This window comes from Xenopus laevis, chromosome 7L, assembly GCF_017654675.1.
Source record: "Xenopus laevis strain J_2021 chromosome 7L, Xenopus_laevis_v10.1, whole genome shotgun sequence".
Taxonomy (NCBI): domain Eukaryota; kingdom Metazoa; phylum Chordata; class Amphibia; order Anura; family Pipidae; genus Xenopus; species Xenopus laevis.
The window spans coordinates 20,108,209-20,121,835 of NC_054383.1; the positions used below are offsets into that span (position 1 = coordinate 20,108,209).

At 38.5% G+C, this 13,627-nt stretch overlaps 1 protein-coding gene across 4 annotated transcripts in view; it reads right to left on the reverse strand.

The window, feature by feature from the left end:
- Positions 1–13,627, reverse strand: part of exoc6.L (exocyst complex component 6 L homeolog) — a 176,479-nt gene that overhangs the window by 34,808 nt on the left and 128,044 nt on the right. For all 4 annotated transcript variants that reach the window (XM_041568650.1, XM_041568648.1, XM_018225184.2 and 1 more), the window contains one exon: positions 6,931–7,004. In XM_041568650.1, the coding sequence (XP_041424584.1) occupies positions 6,931–7,004 (74 nt within the window). The remainder of the gene's footprint in view (positions 1–6,930; positions 7,005–13,627) is intronic.

The window sequence follows — 13,627 nt, forward strand, 5'->3', positions numbered from 1 at the left end:
TTGGACCTCTCCCATTGACTTATATATGAACTCGGCAGGTTTTAGGTGGCGAATAGTCAAATTCGAATGATTCCCAGGGTAAAGTTTTGATAAATCTCGAATTTCGAATTTCAAATTTCGAATCGAGTTTGGATTATTACCAATTTCCTTCTTTTTCTGACGCATTCCAGCTTTCAAATAGGGCTCACTGACCCCATCTAAAAAAGAAATGCTCTGTAAGACTACAAATGTATTGTTATTGTGGTTTAAGGTCAAAAGCAAAGGGCCAATCAACCCAGTCCTAAAAGCACCTTTGCTTATATAGGAGAAATTAGGAACGTAGAGAGATGGAAGTTGTAATAAAATGAAAAAAAAAAGTAAGCATTTATCAGATTATATCCCCTTTAATCCTGGTCATTGTTCTAGTGCAGGATGGAAACAGGGAGAGGTTGTTGAAATAACTGGCTTCCATTAAGCAGCTTGTGATTGCCAAGGAGATCCAGCCTTCACCAGCCACAGGTCAGCTTCTCTTTAAAATAAAGGGCAATCCTGCTGTCTCAACTTCAAACCTCAGTCTCTGTGCAAGTCCCAGGTCTCCTGCTTTAGAGCTTTGATATGGTCTACACTCTCCCTTGTATCAGACTCCACCTGTCATCGACTCCTCCAGACAGGGCAACTCACTCCAGGGGTTTGACCTAGGGGCGCTGTCCGGGTGGGCAGGTAAACCTTCTACAACTGCACCCACTTCCTAATCTTTCATAAGCCAGACTGCCTGCAACAGTATCAAATTTGAGCCAAAAAACAGAAGCTTGACCTTTTGAAGGAATTTTGGGGGAAAAAAAAGTCTCAGTTACAATTTACCAAATAGTTGGGGGTTGGAAAAGCTGTCACTCAACGCATTAATATGAGTGAAATGCAAAAAAAACAAACAAAATCAGTAAGCAGATGAAATATAGCAGTAACACCAAGACTGTGGTTTATATTGAGACAATTTCCTAGTAAACAAATATATAAAGATATCATTCAGCAAACACTTCAAATATCCAGCATGCTGAACTCCAGAACCATGTTAATGAGGACAACTGCGTAGTTCAATAAAATCATTATGGGATTTGGGAATTTGCAGGCTGAATTTTATAGGAAACCATAGCATGGAAGGATACTAAATAGGTACTGCATTTGCTCACACATAATGTGGTTTGGGAACATTTAAGTTACCTCATTTGAACCAAAGTAGGCTCGCCTTGGATCCCATCACTCTGCACATTTCTCATTCACATCAATGGATGTTGAAAACCATGGGGCTGGTTTAATAACCCTCCGTAAATCATTTTCTGTGTTAATGGTGATTTTCACTGATGCAGAAGAGCATGTGTTAAATTTAAAACAAAGCTTATTCATTTATTGCCACTTTCTAAATTTATGGGGTGTTAAGGTGGCCATGCACGGGCAGATTAAAGGAGACATATAGGATAAATGAAAAAAACCTAATTTTGTAGGCAATTATAAGTAGTATATTGTGTTGCTTTTACATGGTGCTAAAAATTAATATTTACTTTAAAAATAGCCCCTTTATTTGAGCTCCCTATAGATGTTCTCTGTCCCTTTACCTGTTTCAAATGAGGGGTGGGCGTGTCCTAACGGTCCCTGCAAGAAGCACAGTAGGAGGGGGACAGCCAATCACAGCCCTGCAGTCACACAAGCACAGACAGGCTTTAGTTCCCTATCAGGTCCTGCTAGCTGCTGATTGGTTCCTGTCCTACAGTGCAGTGAGCTGAGAGCCACCAGCTCCCCTGCACAGCCTGGGAATTCAGGGAGCAGGAAGTGGAAGAGAACAGAGGGATTAATAGAGTTTTTGCAGAAATATTCAATAAATCAGCCTGAAAAACGTATTTTTTTAAGCACAATTCTTCTATATCTAAATGAGTATAAGGCACAGGTACATTCTTATTTTTTACACAAAATGTTTCCTTTAAAGCCCGTTGAAGCGTATTGCTCCCCGTTGTAATCCGATCGTTCAGCCCTGGGGCCAAACGTTCGGATTAACCCAATTAAGCCCTGCCATCGGTGGGCATATCGGGGAAAGATAGTGTATGGCCAGCTTTAGACCCTGAACTTTAAAGGGATACTGTCATGGAATCAGTTAATAGCGCTGCTCCAGCAGAATTCTGCACTGAAATCCATTTCTCAAAAGAGCAAACAGATTTTTTTATATTCAGTTTTGAAATCTGACATGGGGCTAGACTTATTGTCAGTTTCCCAGCTGCCCCAAGTCATGGGACTTGTGCTCTGATAAACTTCAATCACTCTTTACTGCTGTACTGCAAGTTGGAGTGATATCACCCCCCTCCCTTTTCCCCCCCAGCAGCCAAACAAAAGAACAATGGGGAGGTAACCAGATAGCAGCTCCCTTACACAAGATAACAGCTGCCAGGTAGATCTAAGAACAACACTCAATAGTAAAAACCCATGTCTCACTGAGACACATTGTTACATTGAGAAGGAAAAACAGCAGCCTGCCAGAAAGCATTTCTCTCCTTGTGCAGGCACAAGTCACATGACCAGGGGCAGATGGGAAATTGACAATATGTCTAGCCCCATGTCAGATTTCAAAATTGAATATAAAAAAATCTGTTTGCTCTTTTGAGAAATGGATTTCAGTGCAGAATTCTGCTGGAGCAGCACTATTAAGTGATTCATTTTGAAATTTTTTTTTTCCCATGACAGTATCCCTTTAATTCAACTGCTCAGAGCAGTTGATTTAGTTCAGACGAATTCACAGTCCATCAATTCATTAAACACTTTCCTGACAGTCAGGAAAAATTGATAAAAACTGATGAGACTCTCAGGAATCCCTACTCTGAATTTAAATTGACATCTTTTAAATGAAATTATTTTTATACAATCACATGCATTTTCTAATGTCCCCTTTAAGGGTGTCCTTGGTCAATATGGCAAATATACATGACTATGAGTGATGATTTCATCTCTCCAGAATATAAAATGAAGACGAATGACAAAAGAGAAATAATCACTTCTAAGCCGGAACGATATTCATTACATGGCGCTGTACATTATATAAACATCCTTAAGACAAATCCTGATCAACCAGCAATGTCCAGGAAAAGCCGTGGTTTAAACTGTGTACGTTACAGCCGTTTGCCCATTTGGTTTCCTTATACATTTCATACGATATTTTAAAAGAAATTATCACATCAAAAAAACAGTCTGCCCTTAAAAAAAAAGCAGCCGTCAAGAACATGTCAGAGCACAAACCCAGCTTCTGCCCTAGGGCAACAACACTATTTATTTTTTAAAGAGGTTTGAGGTTGCCGCTTGTACAGACACCATGTCGGCGTCCCAAAAACATATGCAGCCTCACGCTTTTCTGTGGGGTTTTCATTAACATACTCCACCGCAATCACACCCCACACACCTCAATGTACAAATGTGTAGAAATGTGTGACAGCGAAAAAACCCTCCAGTCTCCTACACAAATAAATATGAATATTCCCCCAAGACAGAAATGGTGTTTATCTAACTGTCTAGTGTTGGCTTGATCAGTTGTAATAATTTCAAAATAGACTTAAAGTATTAGTAGAGGGAATATTGATATAGCGATTGACACGGCTTCTAAACTATTGGATCCTGGCTTGATTCTTGCGAGGCTACTGAGGAATGGAGCCAGATTGCATTACCTTGCGGGGTCTAAACACCAGATTAAATCACTGATCCTCTCTTAATGAAAACATCTCTATATAAAACTCTAAATAAATGGAATCACACTGGTGAAATGCATATTTAACACTGAAATGCATTTTATAAAAATGTTTTAACTTTAAGGGGCAGATTTATTAAAAAATTTGAATCCAAATTATAATTTTCAATTTTTTTTAAGGGTTAAAGCTCTCAATTTTGAATTGTAATTCATCCAAACTTGATTAAAGTTTTAATTTGAATTCAAATTCGAATTTCAACATTTATCACACTCTGGCCCTTTAAAAACTCGAATTCTAATATTTGTCACCTTAAACCTGCCTAGTTCATGTATAAGTCAATGGGCGAGGTCCAGGGACCAATTTGGACATGTTAGTAGCCTTCCTGACATTCCAGTTTTTTTTCGGAGAAAAAACTGGAATTGTGTTTCGAATCGGTAAAATAAGTGCGAGTTTCAGATATTCGATTTTTTATTAAATAACCCCCCAATCAAATTTCAAGTATATTTTCAATATATTCAAGTATATTCAAATTTAATAGAGTTAAAAAAAACTCACATGAATTTGAAATTCGACCTTTAATAAATGTGCCTCTAAATAATTATAATAAAAAAAGAAATTCCCTTTTAGGACAAGGAGCATGACATGGGGGGTATATTTATCAAAAAGTGAAGTTAGAGATCGCCACAGTCCTCTAGAGTGAAATTCCACCTCTCTCTATTAATTTCTATGGGATTTGAAAGGTGTATTTATCAAAGGATTAACTTTCACCCATTGATAAATACTCTTTTAAAAATCCCATAGAAATGAGAGAGTGGCGGAATTTCACTCTAGAGGACTGTGGCGATCTCTATCTTCACTTTTTGATAAATATACCCCGGGGATACTTGCTTACCGTATGTAGTAATTAATTAAGGACCATTGGATAATTTCCTCTTTTTTTTTGAGAAGGAGGTATTTATCAGGAACCATTTGACCAGAAAAATGCAGATTTGTGCAAATCTGTATAATATATATCATATGGTCAATTTATTCTCTCTAATACATAAGGAATGCACTAAATATTGAATATGTGGGGGCAGATTTACTAACCGGCGAGAATTCGCCAGTGTCCACTTCGCACCTAGTGCAACACTTCGCCAGGCGAAAATTTGTTCGGCTATGCTAATTCACTAAAATGCGGAGTTTCATTGTGGGCGCCAAACGCTGGTGATTTTTGGCTAGCGTTACTTCAGCAATGCAAGCATTTGATAGTGAAGATTCATTTCTGCCTAGCGAAACTTGGCTAGGGAACTACTAATTCGTTATTCAGGTTCTTAAACATGGGGAGGGTTATTTACTAAAATCTGAATTTAACTCATTTTTTAAAACCACAAGAAATCTCTAATACCCAATTTGACCTTATTTATTATTAACAAAATCTTGATGTAATCGGTTCGGGTAAAAACTTGAACGAAAACCCGAATCGGTTTTTTTTTGGCGTTTTTACCCGAATCTCTCAATTTTCAGGATAATTCCAGCACAGACCACAGAAACTTCAAAATAGAATAGGGACCTCTGCCATTAACTTATACACAACCTTAGCAGGTCTGACATGGCTGATTTCCGGATTTTGTTTTTTTGCTGCATCAGGCTTTAATAAATCTTAAAAAAATAACCCAAAAAATTAGAGTTTTTCCCCAAAAAGCCTGACCGGAGTTTAGTAAAGTACCCCCACAGTGTTCAAGTTTTGTGAATCTGAATCTTGCAAAAAATGCTGGAATTCCAAACCGAATCCTTAGTATTGTTGCATTTTGAGCCAGATTCAGTTTGATTGATTGATTCATACTTCCTGTATCTCCTAATTCAATTCCATATTCACCTATAAACTTCTTTTGAGTTTTCAGGAGATGAACTATGAGTTACGTTTCCTAATTGAATTAAATCTTTCACAAACTATAATACAATGCTAAATGAAAAGATGTACCACTAAATGGCCTAAATGTATATTGAGCCTTTAGGGCAGTGGCCAATGGGGAGATGTCGCCTGTGATTGTTTATGCATGACTGCGCGTCACGAATCACTTGAAAATACGTCTCCATTGGAAATAACTGAAATCGCTGGCAGTAAAACCAACATATTGCGAAGTTGCCCAAAGTTTCCTATCAAGGCAACTTTAGGTGACTTTGGAAGAATAAAGTGATGCGTTGGTTTTACTGGCAGTGATTTCAATTATTTTCGATGGAGATGCATTTTCGGGAGATTTGTCATCACATCACGTCGGCCACTGCATTTACATATGGGTTGTTTACATTTTTCAGTACTATTTGGTCCATGCAATTAATGTTACTTTTATTTTTGACAACTGTTTTTGGAGAAGGAAATGTTTTGTAAACTCTGACCCTACAGCAGGGGTTTCTTCCCAAATAGATTATCCAGTTTCGAACTATCAGACCCTAGGGACAAAAAAAGAGGTTCTCTAACCCTGACATGGGACCCAATAAAGCCCATGGGATGTTTAATGATGTAACTTAAGTGCTTGTGTAGTCATGTTTTTCAAGGCCTTGGTGTTCAATTCCATTCCGGAAAGCTAAAGACTTTGTGTATTTTAGGGCACTGAAAGATAGAGTGTTAAATATGCTGCCAATAGGCTTTATGTTTTACATATAAATTTACTTCTCAATGGGTCAAATTTGTTTTTCAGGATCAGAAAGTAGTGACATTATGACGACTTTCATTAGAGACTGTAAAATGATCTGACTTGAAAACAATTACCAATCTATAAATACACGCTAATAAACTATCCTGATTCTTTATTAAAGAAATAAAAAAAAGCAATAGAAACAAACCAATCAGGCTCATGGGAAGGAAATATAGATACTAAAGAGCTTGTTAAAGAACTTGAAAGTGCAAATTGTTGGTTTGTACACAAAATTCATTGATACTGAGTGATATAAAATATATTGTATATATATTTTTATATTTATTATTTAGAGCAGTGCTTGCTCCCATACACTCTGGTGGACGTATACCAAAATTCTTGTAATAAAACTAATTCTGCATTGTGGGTACAAACATTGCAAACTCTACTGAGGACATGCCAGCCTGGAATTATCCAAAAAACTGCTGGGAAATTGATCAAACATGGAGGAGCAGTGCACTGCTAGTTAACTGTACCATTAAACTGAGACAGTGGGACACATTCTGCCTGGACCTAAAGAAACAAACAAAACAGAAGATGAAGGGATGTCTTACTTGTCGGAGATCAATGAACGCCAACTGCAGGGTATCCTCCTGAAACCCAGGGACAGGATCCGAACTTGCAAACACTAGGAAGGAAAAATCACAGAAATATGAATCATGGCAGTCACAATGCATGAAAAAATGGAAGATTCTAATATAATATAAAGTATGTTAATGCTTCTAAAAGCAGCTGTTATTTTCATGCTGAACATCAGCAATGATGCCAACCGGACTTGACACGTAGGGGCAAATTCACTAAAGTGCAAAGCGCTAGAGCAAATTCGCCAGTGTGACGTCATTTTGTTAATTCGCCGATTTACTAACGGGTGCTGGCGTAAATTCGCTAGCGAAGTGTACCTACTCTAGCGCTACTTCACACCCTTACGCCAGGCGAAGTTGCACTATGACGAAGGGACGTAACTATGGTAATTCACTAAGTTGCGCATTTTACTGAACATTACCTCTTGCGCCAGACTTGCCTTCGCCACCTCAGACCAGGTGAAGTGCAATACAGTAGATAGGGATTGCTTCAAAAAATGTTGAAATTTTTTCTAAGTCCCAAAAAAAGCTGGCGTCTTTTCCTTTTTAAAGGGTGATAGGCTGATAAAGATCGTACATTTTTTTGGGGTACCCTCCTTCCCCCCTACATTTCCTAACATATGGCACCTAAACTATACAGTGGCCACACGTGTAGGGCAATATAACACCTCTATTTTATTTTATGAAGCTTTCGCAGGCTTGTGTAGTGTAATGTATTTGCTGCTACATATACGTCCATTGTACTTTAACTTGGTGCCGTATGCAAATTAGGCATCGCTAGCGTAACTGCGCTTTCCTTGACGAATTAACGCTAGCGCAACTTCGCTACCTTTCGCCTCCCTGAGCGCAACTTCGGATTTTAGTGAATTAGCGGCGCCCTGGCCAAACTGCGCCTGGCGAAGTGCGGCGAAGCCTGCGCTAGCGCAACTCCGCAGGTTAGTGAATTTGCCCCATTAAGTCACAAACCATGGATCTTATCCTGCAGTGATAAAAGCATTTGGTTTAAGATCTTGGACCACTGAATGCTCTAGAACAGTTATCCCAACAAGTTGCTCACCAACCCTTTGGTGTTGCTCCCAGTCGTCTCAAAGCAGGTGCTTATTTTTGAATCCCAGGCTTGGAGGAAAGTTTTGGTGTATAAATACCAGGTGTACTGCCAAACAGAGCCTATTGTAGCTGCCAGTCCACATAGGGGCTACCAAATGGCCAATCACAGCACTTTTTTTAATAAAGGGGACACAGGATTGGATCGTAAGTGTCATACTTACTTACGACCATATCAAAGGGATCTCTGATTAATAATCCAAAGTAGGGAAGAAGCACACCAGTTCAGCTAGGCAATGCGTTCTATATTTCTGCAAATAAATGTGCTAAAAGTCATTGCCTAGCTGAACTGATGTGCTTCTTCCCTACTTTGGATTGTTGCAGTGTTGGGCATGGAAGCGGCCTGGGATATGGATGCACCCGGTAATATGAAGTAAGTGGTGTGCGGCAAATTCAAAAGTATTGCTGATCTCTGGTTAATCCCACTCTCATTACCTTTTTCTCTGTTTAGAGATTCACAATAAGCTGTAATCATGGGGGAAAACATATTTGTGGCCTTAGGAGGGAAGATGACTGAAGGATTGTGTATGATACTAATTCTTTGGCTGTCAAAGTATTCCAAACATCTGCTTTTGTTACAACATTCACACAATAAAAACCCTACCTCTAGCAAAACAGCAATTATAGAAAACCTCTTAAACTGGGAGTAGGGTGAACATGCCGGTTTCAGGTGTGAGCCTTCATGCAGCACTGTCTGCACATGCACGAATGCCTGTTTTTATCTCTGAAGCCCACCTTAAAGCTGCATGCGTTTGTTTATACATATTTACAATCAATAAAACAGACTTATATGCGCTTCCTATTTAAATAGAATAAATCGCACCAACTTTGAGTAACCCTTAGCGCTCCAAACCAGCGCGAGCATCTCTAAGTCAAGCAGGACTCCTAGCGCTAAGGGTTACTCAAAGATGGTGCGATTTATTCTATTTAAATAGGAAGCGCATATACGTCTGTTTTATTGCATTTTTTAGGGGTTGAATCCTTTTATGGTTGCGCATCCAGATAAACATATTTGCGGTAACATGGTAAAAAAGCAATTAATATTTTACAATCAGACTTTGTTGAGTAGGGAACACTATAAGGATGAGGCAACACTATACAATGAAGCAATACCAGTTTTGTTGCATCAGATCAACATTGCTGCTTTTTGTATCCAGCCATTAAATTCTGATATCCAAATTAATGTTTAATAAATATTCATTGTTCAGAGCAGGAACTTTCTAAGACAGTGTTTTTGCAAAACGCAAGAAGTTCTATTGGTTTCCTAGTGGCCTAGACTTGCCCTTAAGTCAATTAGAGCCGTTGTGATAAACTCAGAACCGTCTTCCTCATCTGATTCATGAATTAATATCTCTTCTATAAAGAATTAAGCCTGCTTGGAACTAGGCACTTTGAGAAGATCTTACAGGCAGAATGTCTGAAGACAATTTTCAACTCAAAACAATTCTTCATACCACAAAACCATTCATCATGTCACTGAAGTAGCCATTAAGAATGGAGAAAGAATTTACAAAACAGGTGAGCAGAACAGGCGCAACATCTCGGCCAATGTCATGTCAACAACATGATAGATTGGGCGACAAAAGACAGGATGATAGGTCAGGTAGTGAGTATGTTTTGACAATGGTGAGGTTGCTCATATACTTCTGTAAAGCATGCACTACAGAGAGACCCAAGACACGGGAGAGTCCTGCAGCAAGTGTTGCGTAAACAACTGGTGAAAATGGAAGCTGGGGGAATGGAATCATGAAAATATATCAGTATCACCAAGGCCTTCTTGAGACTGACCTTTTGACATGTCATCACTGAGTGGCTAAGGCTCAGTCTAGCTTTCATTATACACCTCCATGTTCTGGAGACAATAATAATACGAAGCAACTGACATGTGACTAAGATAAACACTTTAGAATTCAGTATCTACCGCATGCCATTCAGACATACTGAGGACTGGTATGTCCCTTCTCCTTATTTTGTCATTATGTTTTGAAAGGCCTCTAGCAAGCAATAATCAATAACATTAGGTCTGAAGCTTCAGTGAATAAAGAACTGTAATAGAGAGTGCCTGGACTTTGAGCTGCTGGCTAAACTTGAAGAGATTTGACTTATTCCTCTATCAACCCTGTGGCTCGTGCAAGGGTAGATTACATTTTGTATAATAATATACATAATTCAATAAGTCGTAACATTATCACTGGTGACATCACTAAGTACAGTTTATAAAGATATATTTTATAGGTTAAAATATTTTGGGTCTTAACAATAGTGTTGATACTGAGAACTTCCTATCTTGGCTCTAAACACCACCTTATTCTCAAATGCTGGGTTCTTACTGAGATCGTCTTCTCTTGGTTTCAGACACAACTTTATGATTAACTTACAAGTTTATGGGGCAAATTCATCAAGGGTCGAATATCGAGGGTTAATTAACCCTCGATATTCGACTGGGGAATGAAAATCCTTCGACTTCGAATAGCGAAGTCGAAGGATTTTGCGCAAATACTGCGATCGAACGATTGAAGGAATAATCGTTTGATCGAACGATTTAATCCTTCGAATCGAACGATTCGAAGGATTTTAATCCAACGATCGAAGGATTATCCTTCGACCAAAAAAAGTTAGGCAAGCCTATGGGGACCTTCCCCATAGGCTAACATTGGGTTCGGTAGCTTTTAGGTGGCGAACAAGGGGGTCGAAGTTTTTTCTTAAAGAGACAGTACTTCGACTATCGAATGGTCGAAAAGTCGAACGATTTTTAGTTAAAGTCGAAGTCGTAGTCGAAGGTCGAAGTAGCCCATTCGATGGTCGAAGTAGCCAAAAAAAACTTCGAAATTCTTAGTTTTTTTTCTTCAATTCCTTCACTCGAAGTTAATGAATTGGCCCCTATTTGTCCATATGCAACGAGTCTGAACCTTTAAAGCCATGTGACATTGAAGCTGTCGATGACTGAACCCGGTAACTGTGTATAAAAAGCGCAAGAGAATTATTGTTAAAATATAAAATATTTTGTTGTCCTATTATTGATCTGAATGTGGAACTGCTATCATGCTCATGGTGGCAGTAGGACCAGGGTTCTCCAAAGTCAACAGGCACTGTGACACTTAGCACAATTATACAAAATGCATGTTTGGAGTTAAGTACCTTTAAAGGCTGACATCAATAAGCACAACAATTGCATTAATTTTAACGCATCTAGTATGCCATTGCACATGGCAGGATTATAACAGGCAATAAAACTTCAAGCAACTTTTTTACTTAAATGGTGAAGAATATCAGGTGCCTCTGCCTATTCTTTTTAAGTACAGTCTTCTTATCAAGCTCCTAAATCCTATAGCCATATCAAGTTGTGTACATCAGGGATTAGTCAAAATACACAGCATGGAGCTGTTGACAGACCACTATGATGTGAGAATAAAAAATTAAATTACAGGCACATGGCAGTTGTCTATAAAACAGGAAATGACCATGGGTTTTATGGGAACTGCCTCAAACCTGCCTTATATCCTACCCCAGGGAAACACATCATATGGTCCACTACACTGATGGTCATACATATTTAATTATTTGTGTTAAACACACCTCCCAATAGTCATACGTCCATTAAAACACAAAATGTTAAGGAATCCACTTTAGAAGATCATATGGCTTTGTAGGACTAACTGATTAATGGACAATATATCATGTACACGAGACACCTTCAGAACAGCTTTGTGTTCTTTTTGCCCATGATTAAATATCTAGTAAATACTGTTGTATCATATTATATTGTTAAAGCTTAGGTTTATGCCACTACCCCTAGGAAATTAGAAATAGTTATTCATGGTTTGCTACAAAACAATTAAACTTATTCCGAGCTACTCCTGGTGGCCAGAACAGAGGACATCTTAGCAAGGAGAGGGTCTGTCCAACTAGGGGCACATAGTGCAAGGAATTTTAATGACACCATGACAGCCTTGTGTTGTATAATGATTTTTGTGATAAATCCCTTACTGCAAACAGTTGCATTGGATGACTGGAAATAACTGAAAAATGACAATATTGCATTGTAAATGTTGTTGTGAGTCCTGTTTTATAGCTTGATGACAAATGGCATACACTTGTCACAAAATGACGTTAGATTACGAGAACATGTCAGAAATATGTATAAAAGTGACATAATTCAAATAGTATGGTATGTGGGTTTTAGGTTTCTCAAAGCAAAAAATATGCATTTAAATGGCTAAAAAAGGTGACAATACCTAGAAATTAACATCTTCTCCTAATTATAATTATCTGCATTTCCTCATGAAGAGCATGTTGTTCAATATTGTACAATGGAGGTTTATAAAAAAAAAAAAAGGAAACAAATAATCCAACAGAAAGAAGATGTATTCTTGTTAGTATTACCCCTTGGTTGCTCATAGCATTAATAAGCTGAAGTCAGGGGATGGCTATTTATATCTGTTGTATTATATTTTTTGGAGATAAGGGTCAGGTCATTTTTTTTATTAATATCAAAGTATCATTTGTAAATGTTACAAAGATTTTGTAGGAAGTGTAGAATTAAGTGAAGAGACTTTATCTCTCAGCTCTCTAGTTCCACCTCCCCATCGCTTGCTCTCGCTGCTGCCTTTCCGGCACCACATTTCTAGGAAAACTGCTTGAGTTGTTTGGAATATCCTAATGCTTTATGCTACTACTATGATTTGTCCAACATCACAGATTTTCTTTTAGCTACAGCCTCCTTGTTGTTACAACACTAGCTTAAACTCAGCATCTCTAAAATAAATCTTGTATTTTATCCATCATCTTTCCCATACCTTTGTTTTCATTCACATTTGAAGGAGGAGGATAAGCAAAAACTAGTTGCTTACCTACCACTCTGGGCTGAATCTTTTTTTAACAAAATCACCAGTCTGGGGTATTGTTTGTTTGCCGAGTGTTGTGCCTCCATCATCTTCTGGTCTTCCAGGTGTCCCCATCAAGCTTGGAGTAGCACAGTAGTACAGAACTTTTTCTGAAGACTCTATACTGCGTGTGTGCACCCACCAAGCATTGTTGCAGGGGACAGTTTAGTGAATGGAAAAAAAGATGGTGAAGAGGCGACCAGAAAACAGTAACCCAGACTGTTGTGGTCTTTGGAGAAGAGAAGTGCAAGCCCAGGGCAGCAAGTAAGCAACTAGAATCACTTGGGGATGCCTAATAACCTAGAACCACAAACGTTGCCAAATTCTGTCACCTTTATCTGCATAACTTCACCAAATGTGCCCATAACCTTAGAAGCAATCAAACACTTATCCTCTCCTCTGTTATTTCCTGCCTAGACTACTACTTACAGGTCTATTCTAAATGCTGCTGCTAGGTTCATCCACATACTGTATCTCATGGTTCCATCAGATGCTCCCTACAAATCTCAGGGACATTCAAATGTTGCACCAGTAGAGAAAACTATGGCAGTAGATCATCAAGTCTAATTCAACTACTGAAAACAACTGACTGTTTAAAGGCACATATCTTCTAGGTTGCTGTCCTTGTGCAAAGTTGTATCTGTGATCACAAATTTCTTGCAATCTCTTTATGGTTAGGAACC